Source organism: Metopolophium dirhodum, chromosome 7 (assembly GCF_019925205.1).
Source record: "Metopolophium dirhodum isolate CAU chromosome 7, ASM1992520v1, whole genome shotgun sequence".
Classification (NCBI taxonomy): domain Eukaryota; kingdom Metazoa; phylum Arthropoda; class Insecta; order Hemiptera; family Aphididae; genus Metopolophium; species Metopolophium dirhodum.
The window spans coordinates 27,284,294-27,307,015 of NC_083566.1; the positions used below are offsets into that span (position 1 = coordinate 27,284,294).

The window sequence follows — 22,722 nt, forward strand, 5'->3', positions numbered from 1 at the left end:
CCATTACAGTGACCTACTTGTTACCTAATGTACAGCAGAGCGACACCCACTTGTCCACTTGCAATTATACTACTTTTTAAATTTTCTCGCTGGTTTGAATGACGGAATAGATTTTTAATTTTGTATTACGATCCAGAATATTATTCAGAGTATTTCAATCTATAACAATTTCGGACAAGTAGTTTATTATTTTATGTTTTTAAAGTTTAAATGAGTAGTGGAGGAATATTTTTCGTTTTACGCATGTGAATAACTATAAAGTTTTTTGAATGAATTTTTCAGACGTAAAAATATAAAAATAAAATAACATGAGTACCTAAAGGTTATGAAAAAATTAATTGGAGTAACAGAGTCACCAGCATGCAAAAATATATTAAATAAATAATTAAATATTATTACAGAGGGAGAGCTTCTGATGTAGCCCTAGGGCAGAAATAATGTCAAGGCAAAAAATTAATTACCAATAAGCAAACAATTATTAATTATCTATAAAATGATGTAGCAATATTAAATGTATACCTTATATTTACAATCTGTAATATATATTGTACAATAAGAACATTTGCTGACATTTTTTTTTTTTTATACACAAATCAGCATGAGGAGAGCGATAGTCTAGAACGGAAAGGAATATCTATACTATAGATAGATAATGATTGCGATTGCCAACAATTTAACTATAGATAGTTCATTTCATTTGTATATATGGTACATTTTAATTAATTTTATTTATGGTACATTTTAATCAGTGTTTAAAGTGGGAAAAAAATTCCAGAAGGGACTAAATGTGTCCCCATTTAGTTTCAAGCAGTGGCGGCTCGGGGTTTGGACGACGGGACGATCGCACTCCCCACTAAAATTAATTAAACGAAGAAAATTAGTTGTATAATATTCTTAATTTTATATTTTTTAAAAATATTGCAAATTTTTAAACAGTAAAATAGTTATAAATTACCTACCTAATAGTTACTACCTACTTTAAATTTGTCTACTACATTAATTATTGTCGTGTGCGAACTCAGTTACCAGGACCATACGGGTTCGCCGTACGCACGAGCGGTGTTTGGACAACCGGCAGCTTCGTCCGAACAATGTTCGTATTACGCGCGTATAAGCGACGCAATCGTGTGCGTGCGGGTACGTTTAAGCTGCGTTCTTAAGTGGACGTCATACCCACATGTGTTGTGTCTTGTGTCCGTCTTACAGGTGCGTGACATGGAACATTTTTTCGCTCGGCAGAACACGTGTAGCTCCGTTGGTATAAAAATTAGAGCGAATTTTGACCTCTTATAAAATCTAAAGGTATGACATTATTATCTGGACAACCTCGTGGGCTTTTTATTATATTTTAATTTTAACGCGAGTTATGAGTATCTTAAAATTGTAAATTTTTCATACATCTTAAAATACTCACGACTTGCTTTAAAATTAAAATGTACTAAAAAGCCCATGAGGTTGTCCAGATAATAATCTTACCTTTAGATGTTACAAGAGGTGAATTCACTCTAATTTTTAAATCAACGGGGCTACACGTGTTTTGCCGAGCGTAAAATTTGCTATGTTACGCGCTCGTAAGACGGAGACAACACGTGTTCAGCTAGCACAATCATCCCACTTTTAACGCTGAATATTTAAAGAAATGATTTGTTAAAGAGAACACTTTCTTAACCGCCATCTGATGTATGGGAGTGGGGACTGAGCCCTCTGCGACCCCGCCCTTTTAACTCCTGATTTCAATTTGACATTAACAAATAATAAATATTATTATTAAAGGTGGGCTAGTTATTGATGAAATATTTGTTATCACTCTTCGCTGATCAATAAATTCAACAGTCATGCTTATCCAAAAATAATTGAACTTAATAATTGAATATTCTTTCAATTACCAACTGACAATTATTCAATTAATAGATTATTTAAACATGTTGAAATGCAGGTACCCAATGATAATCATGATACATTACGGTAAACAATTAAATAGAATACAAACTAGTGGAAAATAAAAATCAACACGTGTTATATTATTTTTTTTTTTATTTATACATAAAAAAAACACGCACACAACACTCACACACATATATATGCACTCACACAAGGTACAACCAAAGTTTCAATTATATATTATATATTAAAGGTAATCAAAATTATGAGCACTAATACACATTTTGGCATCTATTATTTACTGTGTACAGAAAAGATGAGTCTAAAATTATAAATAAAACAAAACGCACGTTCATACACAGTGCAAGGTTCACTGTTGATTCACAATAGATACTTATGCACAAATGCATAAATATGTATATAAATATATACTAAATTTATCATAATATGTACAAAAACATTGAGACATGGTGAGGTTGACGTGTATGGTACATGCGTGTGTTACATACACACAAACACACACGTACACTAGTCACAAATAATATTATCAATTAAGATTGCACAATATTCATATATTTATATAATATATAAATGTTTATTATGTATAATAAAGAATAAAAAGCTACGCAGTGTTAAATGGCTATAATTATGTCTTTTTTTTTTAAATTTAAATTTTAAGTTTTTAACATATGACTAGGTCATACATACAGTTATATCATTGAAGAAAAAAAGAGAATGAAAAGGTGAAATGGTGGCCCGAAATTTTATCACAACCATCAGACGCACAATATGGCAACTTAAAATAACAAAAATAAAATCATCTATCATACAATTATTATACATCGAAATCAGAGTTCAATAATAATAATATAGTCTACTGTTTTGGAATTTTGTTCTCTTTTTAAATTCGATTATAATTAAGATTTCTATTTAACGTGTATTGTTATAATAATAATAATAATAATTTTGTATATCACAACTATAAATTTATCTAAAAACAAAACTAGACCCCTTGATTTAGAGGCGATCACATGTTATATGCTACATAAATAGGGTCAAGTTGGTCAGCTAAGAAGCCATCACGTAGATGCATGCGTTGTTTTTCACCGCGGGAATTTATTGGCACCACCCCTGGATCAACTACCACAGCAACGCCAACAATTAAATGATGTTCTTCGAGTACCACATTAGTCACTAATGGTACCAAGTCAAGTGCTTCACTCTCATTGCCATCCAGTTCAACCACGACTACTAAGAGATTGGTCCAAGCAAACACAGCACTAAAATCATAATATAGTTGGATTAATATCAAAGATTCAAACACTGAAATAATAAGAATCAGTATAGTAAATCACAAAACATCTTACCATTCTGCAATCTTTCGATGACATCGCATTACACTGTTTTCAATATCAATCGGATGATAACGCATGCCTCGTAGAATAATTGTTTCATCCAGAGCACCAACCACAAAAACAGCATCATGAAGCTCTAAATAAATAAAATATGACACAATATTTAAAAACAATTTATGTGATCCAAATTAATACTGTTACCAAATTCTGTTACTTCAATAATTCATTAAAAGAATAACCCAGTTAGAGTTAATTTTTTTGAAGAAAAAAATTCACTCGTTCTTACATACATACATTCTTTAGTATGGTAATACGTAATCAAATTTATTTAAGTATTCATCTCTTTCTAAAGATTCAATTAGAGTTCAAGTATTTAAAATAGTATTTTTTTATAGTTTTAAGTTAATAATATTGGATGATTTTTTGTTTTGTTTGTTTAATTTATTTACTGTTTTAATTAGTAAGAAATAAAATTCATTTAATTTTACTTTACTAATTTTACTGTCTGGTTGAAGTTTCAAGTACACAATTTCAGGAACAGTTTTTTTTTTATATAGTTGACTACCTAACCTAACCTACCTATATATAAAGTATAAAGAAATTAAAACAAATTAATAGATAATCTGGTGATGTATAAAAACAAAATTAATCTAACATCGTTTAAAAAAAATTATGGAATTAAAATATATTTTTATTTTTAAAACTACTATTGTACCTATGTATATTTAAAAAAAATCTATAATTCTTAAACAATAATGTTGCATACCTGGTAATTCAGCAGTAGCAGTAGTGTTACTACTTAGTGTGGATTGGTTAGACGAGGCAAGTGACAAATCACTAAGAGACATTATGTCAATAGTGTCTGTTGAATGTAATGCAACACTTGATGGTGTTGATGTTGATTCAGTACGTCTTAAAAATCCAAGATATCCGGTTCTAGCATAAATTTCACCCGTGCTACCAGTGACTAGTCGTGCATTGAACTGTTCTGATCCATTACCACCATCTGCTATTTCATTTCCAAACACGCTAAAATATCCACTGGCGTTATGTGGTGCTTGTACCCAAATTTCACCCAGATGTGAATCACCACAATGACCCTTTGTGTCTGGATGGGCAATGATGACTTTAACACCAGGTAACAATTTCCCTGATTCGAGCAAGCACAATGAATGCGGACTACCGCGTTCCACCAGGGAAACTCGATCATTTCTTAAGGCTCGTAGATCAACATATACACATGATGGTTCTGGACTGGACGCTCCTTGCAAACATATAGCTACATTCACCCGACATCCAAAACTGGTGGACACAGCTCGGGGACTAAGTCCAAGAGCAGAGAATAACTTTGAGAATGATGTTGTTAGGTTTATTCGAGGTCTTTCTTCGGCGACCACAACACATGTTCGTACACATGCTAAATTCACACCACGTTGTTTTAAAAGTCCAACAGATGAAGCCAAACCCTTAGTGCACAGTTCCATGACACCTATATGAAATAAAATATATAATTCATTATAATACTAATATTACTGTAAATTGTAATCCAGCCCAATCTATTTTGATAAGCAAAATTTAAATTACCGTAAGAACAAAATGTGTCTCGAACTTGGTACTGGCTAACAGCTGTGAGCCATAAGCCAGGGTTTATTTCAATTTCAGATGGAGGTATGAGAATTGAATGATGACCAGAATATACACTGAAATTAATTAAAAATAGTGACATTAAGATAATATACTGAATACACTTTACTAGTAAATAATTAATACACACCTGCTTAAGCACCACAAGGCAAATCCTAAACCACAGTAAGGATCTAAGCACAACGCAATATGTCTTGATGGATAAAGTTCACATGCTAATTTCATGGATCTACACAATGATGTAACAGCAGCATGAGACATTTTAATTCCAGCTAACATCCCAGTAGTAGAAACGCTGTAAAATATAAAAAATGAATAGAAACACAATGTCGTCATTTTTTAAAAACTATTATATTATACCTGAAGTCTAAATAAGCGAGAAGTTCAGCAGTAGGTGCTCGGTAAGATGGTACAATTTTTTTCTTTGGCATATCATCAGTGTCCAAGATTACTGGCCACGATTTTACATCCACTACATTGCTAGCTTCTTTTGACTTGAGAAGTTTTATGATATTTTGATTGGATAAGACTAATGTAGACTTGCTTACATCTACAATCATTCGCACTGTTGGTAGAGTAGTCTGAAGATTTTGCGGATGAGGAGGTCGTATTGTTACAGGAACAGCACCTAAAGCATAAAAATATTTTTAATACAAATCTAATAAAAGAGTTTATATTGTAGCTAATGTTCTTTGTGTATAAGCTTACCGACATATAAACAACCATAAAATGCACATATGAGATCAATTCCTGGAGGGAAAATAAGCGCAACATGATCACCAGTATTCACTTTGGCTCGTTCATTCAATAAGTTGGAAACTTTCTCTGCTCGTTTATGTAACTGTGAACAAGTCAATGTGGCAGCTGCACCACCTTTTGCATTCACCAAAGTAAATATTACATGATCAGGATCTCTAATCGCCCTCATTTTTAGTATTTCTGATATGAAAAGATACTGAAAAAAATAAAAACATAATTGATTTAGATTTTACTAATAGATTATTTAAATTGTATTCGATGTGTGAGCATATTTTCTTACAGTTTTGTTAGAATCTGATTCCATATCAATGATGCCAATATCACGCCCTTGTGCTGTAGCCAAACGATTACCTTGCACAATTGTTCCAACCATTACTGAAGCAGGTCCCACGTCTGAAACAGTCCCGCCAACTAGGCAAAATTATATGAAAACTTTTTTTTAATTTCTACCCCGATCCCCAAACGCATATATATATAATTCAACAATAGATACCTGAATGCGCTTCTCGTGGTTTTGGTAAGTTTGTAACACATGTGTGAGGACACATAAGAACATTAGCCGGATGTAGGTTTCCATCTAAAAATCTTCTTTTGCATTCAGACAAATGAATTCCTCCTAATGGTGTCTTGGGAAGGTAATTTGGTGGTACTAGTGCTAAACAGTACAGCCCAACTTGATGAATGGAATCGACTGCTTGAAGTACTCTGGACATCCATTGGAAACTTTCTTCTTCACTGCATTCTGGTCGCTGTTCCGCAATAACACATATACGCTCGTCACGCAATACGCGTATAGCAAATACAGCGATTCTTCCTCTATATATAAATTTCATTGGTTCCACAGCCAAAACTGTGGCAATAATATCGTCAGCGTTATGTTTACGTCCAGTAACTGTCATGAGACCATCTCGAGATCCACACACGAATACTAGCCCACCAGGTCCGAGGAATCCAAGAAGACCTGATCTCGTATATTCAATTGTGTCGTTTGTTGGTTTTCCATCTTCTCCAATGGGTGCAACTCTAAAAGTTGCGTTTGATAAGCCTGGAAGTCCCCAGTAGTTACATGTAGTTGTACTGAGCCCGCCCATACAAATTTCTCCAACTTCGTCAGTTTTACACATATAAGGTATACCATCCATTTTAACAACTACCATTGAACAATTGGGCATAACTTGACCACAGTCTTGAAGAGTTAATGAAGTAAGTGAATTTTCTTGGTCCACACGAACAACACCATAACTTAAGCCAGACATTGACAAGACACCGCGCCCAGTTGCATTTACTCCAGCTCTGCCGGGCCTACAAATTATAAAAATTATTATTTTAAATTATTTAATACATTAAAATCATGAAATTTACCTCCGAACAGAAACTGTGAGACATTCACTTGATGAAGCACATGGGCACAGAGCATCTGGCCGCAAGCCTTTTGATTGAAAAACAGCCAAAAATTGATCACAAGATGATAGAGACCACGGGTTAGCTCCATCACCGACCAACAGTAACCTCAATGAACTAAGTACAATATCTTTATGATCTTTGGTCGCCAAAAGACCCCAATGCAAGTCTCTAGACTTAACTACAGCTACGCTTGCTGTAATATTTACAAGTTTTATATAGTACAAAATGTATAAATTTAAAGTAATAATAATAATGAAAACAAATTTACCTCTATATTTTGTAATCATTTGCATCCAAGAAGCTGGGTTGACTTTCATCAAAGCGTACGGAATGTAGATCACGTGCATGCCATTTAAGATAGATGTTAAAACAGAATGCCATAGGCCAGTTTCACGTTTAAAATCAAGAACACATACCATGGTGTCACCTTCAGTATAGTTACAGGACTGGCTCAAAGCACGACACTGGTTTAACATAGCAGTGCGACTTACACTTACACCCATTACAGATCCTTCCTTATCAGTGGTGTATTCTATGTAAGATGGAGTGTCTTCACCAATATGAGGTGGTGGGCACCAGTCTTTAGGAGTCTTGGGTAAGTGTTCGGTGACAAACCAATGCAACTTGGGCCAGCCTTTGAACGCCACCACATCACCAGTAGCAGTTTTTGGAAGACCTTTTAGACACACGTCAGATGTCAGGGCCACTTGAACACCACAGCTACCTAACAGAAATCCTATTTGTTGTGACCCTGCATCTCTACGAGTTAATGGCACTTCAATTGGCACAGGTACGATTCCAGCAAATATGCAACCGTAAAAAGAGCACAGAAAGTTTAGCGGGTCGCTGTTCGGATAGACTAGAGCTACACGGTCACCGTGTTTCAAACACTCTCCGCCACCATTACCCTTGACTAGTGGACGGTTGAGGAGAGTGTAGGCCACTTTGTGAGATCTGCTAAGAAGTTTACCTAAAATACCAACACAAAAAAAATAAGCAGGGAATAGCCAACAGTTGTGTATAAATAAATGTGTACACACAAAACAGTGTACATACAACAATTGAAATAAAAACAAAATATTACCGTAAGTAAGTGTGATGCTTAATTTTCCATTAGGGTCCAATACAGTAGCTACCGGAGCTTTAAAAGTACTCGAACCGTAACGTTGCAGAGCGGCTTCCAAATTACGAGGAAGTCCTGATGGCACCTGTGGTGATTGAAACAACATTGTCGTTTAGTTTTAGGCATATCAAATTGTTTTTTTTTACCAGGTACTCACGGATAGCGGTTCACCCAAAGCCGGAGACATGTAGGCACCTTCTGGTCGCGGTGCGTTGGGATCCTTAGGGTTGGCCGCGATCTCGAGTTCAACGTCGTCGTCTTCGTAGAACTCAGGCAGGGGCCGCCGTTTGGGTCGCTTGAGTGTGTTTAACAACTGTTGAATCTTTGCCGACACTTTCCAGCGGCCGCTGCTGGATACCGTGCCCATTCCATCGTCGCTGGACGATTGTCTGGAATCTCGGCTGTACCGGTTTACTCGGTCCGCAGGTGTGTATCTCCTTGACTGCGTCACGTTATTCGTAACGTCTGGAGGTTGAGGGTCTGAAAGATATACAAACACGAATATAACAGCGCACGCAAGTGACAATTAATATAATATTATCAAAAAGTAGCATAATATAAGCGCGATTATTTATATTATATTCTAAAAACATATTTTATCGGATTGTTTGCTCACATGGAGGTCGGACGTTGTGCAACATGTCAGCCACTTCAGTCACCTCGGGCTTATTGCGTTTGATTTTATCCTGCTCCTTGGGAGTCTCGATAATCGTCCTGGACTCGTCCCAATAACCGGGACCGTTGTTGCCGGACACCCCGCCTCCGGGCGCACCATTAGGAATCCTGTAAACCCAAAACAATTTAGTCGACGAACAATTAATAATAACAGTGTATCAAATGTTTAGGAAACCACGGTATGTCACCCCTCGATAGCCGAAAAATAAAATTGAAGGTTTTCGCGCTCACTTAGTGTGATGGTGATGGTGATGGTGTCTGTGCTGCTGCATCGACGGCGGGGGCTGATGCTGTGGTCCATGAGTAGTAGAAGGAGTAATTGTAGTGGCAGCGACAGTGGTAGAAGCGGCAGCAACAGTCTTTGGATGTGGCGGTGTGTCTCTAGCAGACCCACCGGTACTGCTGGTATCCGCTCCGCTGCTACGTTCACGTCCACCGCTACCACGGTCTTTGGCTTCTCCTCGGTCAGGTATATGGTCACCAACGCTATCGTCATCTGAGCTGGAATCTGAAAACACGCGATATCGCGTTAACGATTTACATTAAAAAAGAAACTTCGGTTAAGCTGCTGGGTTGGGTTCAAAAAGAAACATCAGACACGGTACCCCCTCACCACTCATCCAATAATATATCAACTATAATAGTAAATGTAATAATAATATAATATAATATGTATAATAGTAGGTATATTTGCTCACCGGTTTCGTTACGCGTGGTGGCTGACCGATCAGGACTTTTCGCCATAACCGAGGTTCGTTTGCTGGGCATCGGCAACGACGGTTTAGGCCTAGACTGCATAGCCGCCAGAGCTTGTTGTACAGCTTCTTGTCGCACTTCTAAAATTATAGAAATATATTTCGTTATTATGATACTAGAATACAACTCTTCAATATTATCAAATTATAAAATATATATTTAAATGTGATATATAGTTTATGAAAATTATATGGTGTAAACCGTATAATATTATATTATAGTTAAACACAACAGGTATTATAAACGGAGTTACAATATAGGTAGAGTATAGAGAAAGCTGAAGTCTACAAAAAACCTTAAACCAAAAAAAGCATAATAAATAATAAAAGCAACTAAATATACACATATAGTACCTAATACCTATACAGAATATAATATGTGTACCTTAAAACACGGTTTCTATAAATTCGACTTAACATTATAACATAAGACATACACTTATTAATAAACTAACAGATACATTTACAAATTATAACTAAACAAACAACGTATATTCTATAATAATTCTGTAGTAAATTCCGTCATACAAAATACGATTAAAATAATATACGCAATGTAATACAACCGTAGAAAAAATTAAGTTCAACGAGCTGAATTGTTTTTAATGGTGTTCTATGGTAGGATTATTATTAATTATTAACAAAATTTAAATTTTTGTATTGATAATGGTTTAAACATTTTTCTTGGAATAGGATACTATACCTATTTATCATTAATGAATATTAATTGTTATTTGTTGAACACATCATACTATATTAAAAAGGAATGATAGGTATTTATTTGTTTTTAATAACGTGTAGGTACTACGGATGTTATGTTAATATTAAATTTGTATGCTACCTACCGCAACGCCGTCAGTGCTGTATGCTACCAGAAAATTATTAACTACCAACCGTAAATTATAATTCTAACAATAGTTAAAGGTCCATAATACTGCCTTCTTCTTACTATTCAATTAATAATCTGCTATTAAAAGGTATGAATAGTATTGACAAATTCTATAAAAAAGTACTTTTGTATTTCCAATAATATGGTTTATTGAGCGGTTTGAGAGTAAATACACCTATTATCAATATTGTAGAAGATAAGTTAATCTCTGTCTGTTTACAAGTCAATTTTCGATATTTTAATTACAATAATTCAAAATCAAATATCAAAAATCGACTCCAATACAAACCTAGATAAACTTCTTCTCTTCAATTTGTATAATAGGTGTACTGTTATACGTCACTATAAGGAAGCTATATTATTTGAAATACGAAACTGAGTTTCAGTGTTTCACTAAAATTCACATATTTTGTAATTATAACTATAGTGTGTAAAATGCTGAGTTATTGACATGTGTGTGCACGTGCGGTAGCGCTCTGCTATTTATTTTATACACAGTCACTCACACTAATGATCACTTACTACGCACAGATTTACACGAGCCGCATGCACACAAATAGAAAATTGCCTATATTGAACTCCTTAGAAACGGTATGCATGCCCGAAAAATATCATCAGAACACGACCATAAAATGTCAGGCTTAGGGCACTGTATGATCGTATAGATATTGTAGTAGGTACCTATAGCACTTCATAGACGGTTAGGTCTATGTACCTATTCTGGCGGAATCGATGCTATATTGGTATAAATCGATGGTGCCATTACAATTATTTGATTTTTTATTACATGAATACAAATAAATAAATAAACATGGTATAGGTACTAAATAACAGTTCAATCTAACAAATGGTTAAGTACGCCACAATTATGTTAGATTTCCGACTGTAAGAATAATGGTGGCGATGACGAGCAGAATGCATTAACAGAAAATATGTTAGAAGTTTTTTGGAACAACATAAAAACAATATAATATATACTAATACAATTTGACAAAGATGAATATATTATCATTTATTAGCAATAAAAAAGTATGTTATACTTAAATTACCATACAATTAATTGGTATAGGTAGCATATACTTAGCATACCTACAACAGTCAACAGATTTCTGTAGGTATCATAATATTATACAAGACGACGACGATTACCATTATGGCATTATACATGAATACACGGATTATATGTAAATAAATTATTGTATACGATCACACAGGTTTCGATATAAAACTTAATTTTTTCGATTGTAATGATAGGTATTCAAATTTAATTCTTTAGGCTCAAACTATGTGATATTCATGCATTCATGTATTCATACATGTATAAACAATAATAATAATAATAATAATACAATTTATATAAATGTATAATACTATAATAATTACACACGGTGATGTTAGTTTTCGTAAATTTTTAATATGTTTTACTCAAAAACTACTGGCATTGTATGACGTCGTTCGTGTGATGGTAAAATAATTTGTGGTGGATTGCATACCTTCACCACACGATGTAAATATATATTTTAATTACAATTTAAACGTACAAGATAAACTATTCTAAAAGTAAAATGCGAAAGAATGGTGTTTTTAACAGTTTTGGTGATGTAAAAAATATTCTAAATGGTATTGAAACTGAACGAACTGCAGAAAGTTCCGGGCGAAAGGACCATAAAAAATATTATACGTTTAGTAAATTGGAATTGATGTGCTTGGTAAGACGGGTTTTATTTACTAAAGTCTAAAGTATTTATAACCATAATAAGAAACGAACAGACCTTATTGCAATATACTTTACGATGCGTGTAATATAATATGTAGTTAGGCTATCAAGTGGTATAATTTTGTAAGAAAAACGTACCGTTTAAAATTTTTAAACTTCCGTAATAATAATATGCAATTGCCTTAAGTTTATGAACATAAGTAATAAATAACTAGGTAATATTGTTGTTTAAAAACGAACGAGGGTATTAGAACGAAGGTGTTTAACCTCTAGTAACTTTATTTAAATTGAATTATTTTTATTTGACTGTTCATAATGTTCATAATTTATACCTAACAGTTGTTTTACGTAGGTAATATAATACATGTATAACACTATTAAATAATGTTTATAGATATAAAATATCAGAGTATTAGATAATATTATGCAGGGTCGGCCATGTACATAATAGTATCTATGAAAAAAATATTCCTCAAACATAAATCACGTTAAAAAACTGACCTAATTTTAGATTCTGAGCGGAGCGAGGAATGTGATGGTTTTACAATGATGTTTATTTCTTTTTCTTTTAGATTCTGAGTGAAACGATGAATGTATTGATTTTACAATGATGTGTGTTTTTTTTTTTATTTTTTTTTTTTATTTTTTTTTTATTTTTTTTTTATTTTTTTTTTATTTTTTTATTTTTGTGTCTGTGTACACGATAAGTAGTCGAAATAATGCTTCGATTTTCGACTTCAGTATCTTGTTCGATGGGAAAGTGAATATCGTTGGTGCATTGGGGAGGTCAAAATTTTAATTTCCCAGTAGTTTTCAAAAGCGATGTGAAAAACAAAAGAAAAATTAAGGAAAAACGGGAATTTTTACGCAAAATCGATTTTTAACAAAATCGATTTTGGTTATTGGTATAACTCTAAAACAAATGACCGTAGATGCATGAAATTTTCACTGGTTGTTTATATTTACATTTTCTATACACAATACAATTTTGAAAATAATTTGACTTTTTTTGAACTGTTTACGGACATTGTCAGTTTTCAGTTTTTTTAAATTTTTTTTCTATAAATATCAATAAAATTTTATTTGTTGGGTAAAAAAGCTTGAAAATTTAATAGAAGGCTCCTAGGTTATTGTTTCAAAGGCAGATGAAAAAAATTAAAAATCCTTAGTCACAGTTTTTTTTTATACACGTTTAAAGTTCAAATCTTGAAAAAATACGGAAAAATCACGAAAATTTGCAAATTATTTTGAGTTAGAAATTCATAAAAAATTTTCTTTTTAAATCTAAGATTTTAAAATCTAATACAAGATTCCTCATAAGTTTGTCTAACTTTATCAAAAAAAAAATTTCTACAAGAAAGTCAAATTAAATTTTTATGAGCGTTTTAAATTCATATTTTTACAACATTAGATATTCACTCGATTTCTCATGTACCGATTTCCTTATTTTCTTGTAATTCAAAAACGAATAACTGTAGATACATGAAAATTTCACTGAATGTTTATATTAGCATTTCCTATACACCATACAATTTTGAAAATATTTTGACACTTTTTGAGCTGTTTACGGGCATTTTCAGTTTTCAATTTTTTTAGTTTTTTTTTTCTATAAATATCAATAAAGTTTTATCTGTTGGGCCAAAAAGTGTAAAAATTTAATACAAGACTCCTGATATATTTTTACAATAGCAGTTGAAAAATATTGAAAATACATAGGCACAGTTTTTTTTTATAAGCATTTAAAGATCAAATTTGGACAGAATTTATCAAAATCTCGAAAATTATCAACCATTGTAATTAATAAATTATAAAATGTTCAGTTTTTATAGCTAAGGATTGAAAATTTAAAACAAGATTCCATGTAAATAGATAATTCGGTTACCAAAAAATCTAAAAAATACACAAGCACAGTTTATTTGTATAGTCATTTTAAGTTCAAATTTGGACGAAATTACATAAAAACCTAGAATAACTATTTTAGTTATTTTGTTGTGATTGTAGAATATTATTCGTGGGCACTTGAAACTTCTAATTTGTAATATTTTCATCGATATATTATGATGATAGTATCACGGTTTGTTGTTGATGTATAACGCGTTATATGTACCTAATGGATATTGTGATATGATTAATTTGGAATTTATTATAGGTCAATTTTTTTTTTAATACCATAGATAAGTGTATAATATGTCTTATACCTAGACTGACATATCGTCTCCACTCAGAATCGTTTTTCTTATACAATGATATATCATTGAATTCAAATTTAATACCATCCATTATACAGTGACCCACTTGTAACCTACAGTACAGCAGAGCGACATCCACTTGCCCACCTTTTTTATTCTGTTAACACTTTTTCTCCCTCTAAACTTGCTCAAAAGTATCAAGTATAACATCTTTTCTGAAAGGTAATGTTCTTGAGCTGGTACTTTGAAGAGGTCATTTTTCGATTTTCGAAACGCTACTCGAAATAAAAGCGGTTAAAGGAGAAAAAACGTACGATTTCACGATTTTATAATATTAAATAATTATGGACGACGTTTTCTACCAGAAATATTGCTTCAAATGAAAAATAACAAGTGATATTTTTTGTTGTATTTTGGATTTTGTTCCTTACGGTTTAAAATTCGGAAAATTTTAGCAATTTTTGAGCTATTTATAGACATTTTAATTATGGGAGTTTTTTTTGTTGTCACTCAGTTAAAAACTTGAAATTTGGGTTGTTTACTTATCCATACCTAGACATAGTAAAATTTTCAAAACATTTGAGGGACTTGTGAGCTTTTTCTTTTCTTTTATATTTTTTTTCATTTTTATGATATTTCATAATTATAAATTACAATTATAATTATATAAATTACCTATTTATATAAATCGTTCTTAAGCTGTTCTTAAAACGCTTTGTTTATCACCATAGAAACGATTAATTAAATAAAAAAGATTCCCTCGTCCGCTCAAAATCGTTTTTTTGTCGAATGCAATCATTGCATTCAAATCGAATACAGTAAAATTACACTATCCTGTCCGAGGCCCGAAGGGACGATGGACAAACATCCACCACCGAAATGCGCTGACCTACTTTTTTTGAAGGAATCCCATAAATATGACAAAATAATTCTGTCATTTTACGATATAAAACACCCCATTTTAATTATAAACCACTGCAGTTTTCTTTGGTTAGCGATAACATTTTTAGTGTTAATGTCTAAAAAAAAAAAAATACTAATACACAAAAAGATAAAATGTTTGTCCTCCCCCAACAATTTGGGTTTTGTTCCAGATGTCCGGTCGAACAAGGATCCGGGAGGTTTAATGATGTTTTGAACTTCCTTTTGCAGATTGTGTGAAAAATATTACTTTTAACTCTAAGCCCTTGCTAAATAATAATATAAAATAATTACCGAAAGTTTAAAATGCAATTTTCGCAAATAACTATACTGAGTAAAACTCGTTAAAAAACGTACAAAAAGTAGTACCAAACCATTTTTTATCTTCGTCTTAATCTTTTTTTATTTGTTTCAAAATAACATTTGAAAGGTCTTTACATAAAAAAAAATGAATGCCATTCTTAGGAATGAATACTTTTAGAGGGTACTTTCGAAAATGAACCGAACTTTAAGTTGTTTATCTCTACTTAGTACTTGTAGCAATTGCAATTCGGCAAAGTTGAGTGCTCTGGAAGTGAAAGAGATACACTTTAATTCCAAAAAAGGAAAATAATATATTTCTGATAATTCTTTCAGTTCAGTACACGTACGGTTTATACTTCATTAAAACGAGTAGATATTGATTTGAAAGTATAACCCAATTAAATTGTATTTTATTTTATTATAAATTAGTAAAATCCTGACTCTTGATTATTACTACGTGTGAAAAATAAAATTATAGCAGTGTGCTAGATTGGCTAGATATAACATGACTTTAAATTTAATAGTTTATATATATACATTATAAGAATTTTTTTTCGCTTTTTAATGTAGTTTCAACTTCAAGTTTATAGTGAATAGTATAATTATGTGTAAAACAAAAGTTGCATTATAGTCATTCATTGATGGAAAAATAGAGTCGAGTAGGTATAAATTCGTATAATATAACAATATTCAAGTATAATACAACAATTATGTTTTAAAATTTTTTATCGTTTTACATAGTTACAACCCAAGTTCATACTGTCCCAGCATTCGAATTTCTGTCTATAGATGATTTCATCATTAAGTGAATACTATAGTTTCACAACGCTCTAGCAGTCCAGCATAAAAAATATAACAGTAAATTGCAATCACGCAAAATGTTTTACATTAACAATATACGCAATAGCACTTCATCCATTTATAGCTATGTCATCTATGTATAATATTCGAAATTGTGCACGGCCACAATATATCGAATATATTTGAAAATGCATACCACCAGCCAGGGTTATTAATATATTGCAATTTATCAAACGCAGAAATTATACGAAATTCATTATTAAAATTGATATTTGTTCAAAAGTTGTTTATTCGGCATGTATTAATAACGGCACGAGCAAAATAATATTAAATTGAGTGCCTACCGACCGCGGAGAGAGAAATATCAAATAACTACTCTTTGCCGTATATATATAACGCATTATATGTAGCGCATTTCATTTAATTTGCGGATGTATAATATGAGCGTACCTATCTATATATGGCGTACTCGCGAATGCCGGCTAATCTATATAATCAAGCCATTGCAGTTCAGATAATTTTATTATTTCGGAACGTGTAATAACATTACCGAATACAAAATGGACACGTGACGCGTTACTATTATAGTGCATATACTCGAATACCTGTACAAGCGTATAGGTAGGTATATTATATTGTATAGCTCGTTTTTAATAAATACGATAAGCACCGATCGGACAACGGAACGGACAAATAACAATTTCTATTTTTATTATTATTATACGACCATACGGCGAGTACCTATACCACACACACACATACAATCGAGATTTATTTTTCAATTTTAGCCGTTGAGTGTAAAAATATAAAATAACGATACCCGATAATAATAACACAAATCTCGTTACTCGACGCAACAGAGTCAACGTGTACGTATATATACATACTTCATTGCCTCAATAATTTGAAGTAAGTGTTCGATGTGGTGCGATGATACGATTTTTCTTCCACCATGCCCCACAGAGACGCGCAACTTCCTATATATTATGTGATATTATTATATTGTCTTATTTAACGTGCTTATACATCGTTGTATATATTTTAAATGTGACATTGCCGCGGGTAAGAGGGTAGAAGGCCAAGGGGGTTGGGACGCCGTGCGCATTATATACTTACGTCACTGCCGTAGTTTCTTATTTTTGTCACCAAGTTAATAAATTATCAAAAAATTTGAAATAACGCTCCGGTGGTTTTCGCGTAATATATACGCAGAAATTTCCGCAGCCGCTCGCGTATATTTCATGTTCCTTTGGGTATTATAAAAGTCAGACTGCATGCGTGTTGTGTGACATTGCTATATTATCACACACACTTATGCGCGTGCGCGCACAAACACACACACGTGCGCTTAAAATTCTTTTATTATTCGCAGGATCTTGATAATGTACTCTACGGATGGAGTATAACTATACTCGCGGTTGGCTGTTTTCTGATAACATGACTAAATCACCATCGCGTGGCGTTTATACGTGTAGTTAGGTTTATATCATACGCACGTTATTTAAAACGTTACACACGCGTCGTTTTACGAGACTTTAATAACAATAATAATGTTTAAGTGCACCGCTATACACGGGCGGCGAGTATATTATAAAGGTCCGGTGTTCGCATAAGGTCGACACACGCTGAATTAATTGACTAGAATATCGAAATCCGTTCGTGATTATTACGCACAAAATATATGCATATAGGTAATACATACCTATAATAATAATATCATAAACAGCAGCTAATAAAACTAACTGCACGGTATACATAGTTATGCACAATATAACGCGTATATATAGATATAAATGCATGTATACATATAGGTAACCGTACGTAACATGTGTACATACATCTTTTTGAACGTGTATGCAATGAGCAGCAAGTGTTGTGTGAATGTGTTATTACAAAACATGTTTATATATACAATTATACTTACTGTACAATATGTTATACATATAATGTATATTCTATACGTAATAAGTATAATAACATAATACGCGCGCATGCCGAATCGACGAATGAAAATCGTCACCGTGTTCGCAGTGTTCGATATTTTTATATTAAACATTATTATTATTATAATTATTACAGCCATCGGTACAGCGCCGGTGAAAGAGTTGGTAGTATTTTAATTAAATAACGATAATTAGTATATAAATATACTTATATTCATATTCAATTTTTGTTTATATTTTCATTACATCCTTCGGCATATAGATGGCTATTGTTGATTTTATTCATCGACCCTCGAAATAAAAGTGCAGCGCATACACAGGAAGAAAAAAAAGGGCCAATCGATACGAACGACGTCGTGCGACAAGAGAGCCTTTCGAACGGACTCTGTGAGCCTTTGTGACGCGTTGAGAGGTAGGTGTATAATAAATATATTTATATATACGATGCCGGTCTGTGGCATACCTTTGTACGTGGGTATACCTATACCTATATATAAATCTGAGGCGAACATGGGCTTCGAACGTGCCCATTCTCACAAAGGTCGAATTTGAACGGAACATGCTAACTTTAACGAATTTCGTTTACATTTCCGGTGTAAAAAGGGTGTAGTACCCAATTTAGCGCGGTTTTCTTTTCATTTTAACAATAAACTGCTTAATGTGTATATTTTAAGAGGATTCGTCTCAAAAGCCTGCGTGTAACCAAATGCCGGCAACACTCGAGTCAATCACCGACAAAGGTTCGACACACCTGACCCATATACGAGTGTCGTATTGTTATACCACAACCCATAATAATTATTTTTATGTAAATACTATATTATAATATGACAATACGGGTCAAACAATTATAATAATTGTAGTCGACATATAGCCCCCTGCAAATACTCAAATGCGTTAAATATGAATATTACAATATCTTAAAGCGCGTTCGTTACCTTTCCGGGGGGGGGGGAGGGGCATACATGTGTCGCGATTTTTGACACTAGTTGCCCCGTATTGTCATATACCTATTATAGTATTTGATAACACGTAATACTGTAATAGGCACGCGCCTTGTGCGGTACTCGTGTTGGTCGACACGACACGATTACTTCGTCGTATGTGTTTTTATGGCATAACAATAACATTCATTTTTATCGAACATCGGGCGAAGAGCACCATATTTTTTTGTCGTCCCTGTTATTCTCTACCAGCCGGACGAGCAGCATCTATAAGTACCTCGCCCCACGCCGAACGCACAAAAGTATATTTCATCATACAATTTTTACACCGACAGCGTTTTTTTAACCGTCGTTACGACGACGATATAATAATATGCTAGCGCACGCGCAAGATTTTTATCACTTTATATTAAAAAAAAAAACGGACGAATCTTTCACGCATTTCATTATGATATTATTATTATTATTATCACCATCGACATGAAAATATAATAATAATAATAATAATATCATATTTTTATACCGTAGCTGCGACCGTATACTACTAGCTATAACTTATGCGGGAGAACGTTCGATCGGTAGCCGCGCGCGTCCTGCAGCGACGCAAAAATATAACGTTGTGCGCGCGCGATTCGATCGGATTTTCTGCCGCGATGACGCGACACACCGGAAAACTCGCGGCCGTATCACAGAATAGATTAAATATACGCCGATAAAATCGTCGAAAAATTCAGTGCACTGCACGGGCACACGGTGTGCACAATATAATATTTAGCTTGTCGTATTATATTACGACGACAGAGTACTTTGAAATGTTTCGATTCCGATCGCCGCGATGACTGCCGTTGAGACGCGCATTCTTCGCGAGTCGTTGACCGAATATTAAGTGAATAGACGTCGCGTACTCACATCATGCGTGTGTAGCATTGTTGTTTTTTCAACGTCGATAATAATGTATCCACGGCGTTTTCGAATTAACGCTGTGTATATTATATGGAAGTATTGGGTATACGATATTATATTGTGTAGGTATATATATATCCATAATACATAACCTACGACGACGCACCTATATACGTCGACGGACGACGGTTGGTTGTATTAGTGGAATATACATCCACGGACGATTAAACCGAGCAGAGTTCCTCAAGTCGATCAATCGGTTACTAAATACGAGATCCAGGGCTGTAATACGTTCGTATGTACATATATATAGTATATATTGTATATGTATACAAATAATAATTGAGGAAGTTTTAAACCGTCGACGAGTGGAAACGGGGTTCGACCGGCAATTTATATTGTCAACGGAAATCCGACAAGAGGAGTTGCGATCGTTTAAACGCTGAGAGCACGCACGTGCCTATACCCGCAAAGTCGATCCCAAAAATCCGTTTCGATTATATTAAGTACACAATATTATAAAAGTATAATTTTTGCTTTCTTCACATTTCGATGAACAAAACATTCAAAACATCTAATTTAATATACATATATGATGTACGCTTCACTAAATTAATGTATACACACACACACCACGATAGATCGACTACGGAGCTCTGAATGCTGCGGTGTTATTACTTATTTCATATAAATTAATTATGATTTTTAAGGCGCAATTTTATTGTCGATTTACTATGGAGTATTAAATTATATTATTGTGTATTATGTAGACATAGTTCAAACGATCATTAGGTTCGCTGCGCTGCAAACGGATGACAACTAAATTTTTTATATATGAATGTGTTTGTGTGTACTCAGTATTTACTCAGCGAGTACAAAAAAAAGTAAAAAAAATAAATAATAAAGCGTATTATTTTTTATTTATTTAACGTAACAAGTCGTGCGAAAAGGTCCCGAACGAATGTTTACGTCCATGGGTTGTGTACATATAGTCATAAACATATTATATATACAATATAATATAGGATAAACCGGAGATGGCCGATGCTCCCGCGAATTACAATAATATAAAAAGTATATAATATAAACATAAAATGTATAAGCCGGTGTTTAAATATTATGCCAAGTATGCTATAAATAAAATAGGTATACACGGTTATTATGCATGGTGGACTAAAATGCAGGTCGAAACGCAATAAACAAAACAAATATATATATATATATATATATATAGTGACACTAACTTTTTCCAAACTAGTAGGTAGATATACACGGAAATACAAATGAATACTGCATCGGAACACCAAATGACACAATATGACTGCAGACAACAAATTAAGATAAAATAAAAGACTCCGTCAACAAAACAAATGAAGAAGATTTATTAAATCGGTGGGCTCGAAATTGGTCACACGAAGATCCTTGGTCGCGAGAAATGAATTCCATAAAATCTGTATAAAGCAATCAGACCATTTCATGATGTAAAAAATGAATACCTTATTTAAAAAATGTGAATGTATAAATAATAATCTAATACATATAATATTAATATTAACCTAATGAAAGCTACCTACATTACTATTGTAGTTGATATCCAAATAATACTACAAAATATATATATATGCAGCAAGTTGATTAAGTTCGCTGGGACTAAAAAAAAAGTTACAACACCACTTTGCACTATAACGACTAAGTTAATAGGTATATAAAATGATTCTTTTATAAATTTTAAATAAACACTCATTATATCTCGACAAGTATTATTGTTTTGGGAAATATTTATTTTATTTTATTGTAAGTCGTTAAGAAACAAAATTTTTTTTTCACATTTTTAATTTCATATTCCAAAACAGAATATTTATCTATGAATCTCAACATATAAATATTTGAAACTAGTAGTTTATTAGTAATAACTAATAACCATTAATACCAATATTAAGTACTCCACGTCACACATTGGTACTAGGAATAATGTTCGTCCACAAAGTGCAATCCCTGGAACTGACTACATTGTCAACTGATTCGGCACCACCCTGTATCGGAAGTATATAGAAAGTCACGGCAGTAAACGACGTAAAACGGATACTGCAGGCAGACTATATTAAATAAAGTAATTGCGACGATAAAAGAAAACCTATATATAGGTACACATAATATATACGCTGTGCGCCCAGCACACACACACATAGGTACACATATACACACGATGAACGCATAATAAATATTTATGGTGTAAAGACACGTCGATATCTGTGGAGATAAAAATCTCTCGAAGATCGAGTAAATGCGTTATTTACGCCGAGGGAAACGTGCGTAAACGAAATGACAAAAAGGTTAGCGCGAGACAAACGAAAAAAAAAAAAAACAGTAGAAAAAAGCGAAATTTGTTTAAAATACTTAAAATGATTCGAAACGACGACCGCCGCAGACTTATATATTATTATTAATTACTATACACGAGGAACGTTATACAACCGTGGGGGTTCTACATACGCGTAATATATACCTACGTAGGA

At 33.1% G+C, this 22,722-nt stretch overlaps 1 protein-coding gene across 5 annotated transcripts in view; it reads right to left on the reverse strand.

Moving 5' to 3' along the window:
* Positions 1–2,014: 2,014 nt before the first annotated feature.
* LOC132949218 (disco-interacting protein 2) overlaps positions 2,015–22,722 on the reverse strand; it is a 157,372-nt gene continuing 136,664 nt past the window's right edge. For 4 of the 5 annotated variants that reach the window (XM_061019992.1, XM_061019991.1, XM_061019989.1 and 1 more), the window contains 16 exons: positions 9,540–9,677; positions 9,073–9,349; positions 8,783–8,949; positions 8,324–8,646; positions 8,128–8,251; positions 7,312–8,013; positions 7,002–7,236; positions 6,133–6,941; positions 5,920–6,050; positions 5,589–5,835; positions 5,241–5,508; positions 5,011–5,175; positions 4,821–4,936; positions 4,003–4,725; positions 3,249–3,372; positions 2,015–3,161 (listed from right to left, as the gene is read on the reverse strand). In XM_061019992.1, coding sequence (XP_060875975.1) covers positions 2,909–3,161; positions 3,249–3,372; positions 4,003–4,725; positions 4,821–4,936; positions 5,011–5,175; positions 5,241–5,508; positions 5,589–5,835; positions 5,920–6,050; positions 6,133–6,941; positions 7,002–7,236; positions 7,312–8,013; positions 8,128–8,251; positions 8,324–8,646; positions 8,783–8,949; positions 9,073–9,349; positions 9,540–9,677 — 4,802 coding nt within the window. In that variant the 3' untranslated portion in view covers positions 2,015–2,908. The remainder of the gene's footprint in view (positions 3,162–3,248; positions 3,373–4,002; positions 4,726–4,820; positions 4,937–5,010; positions 5,176–5,240; positions 5,509–5,588; positions 5,836–5,919; positions 6,051–6,132; positions 6,942–7,001; positions 7,237–7,311; positions 8,014–8,127; positions 8,252–8,323; positions 8,647–8,782; positions 8,950–9,072; positions 9,350–9,539; positions 9,678–22,722) is intronic. The other variant, XM_061019990.1, reaches the window with a different exon arrangement.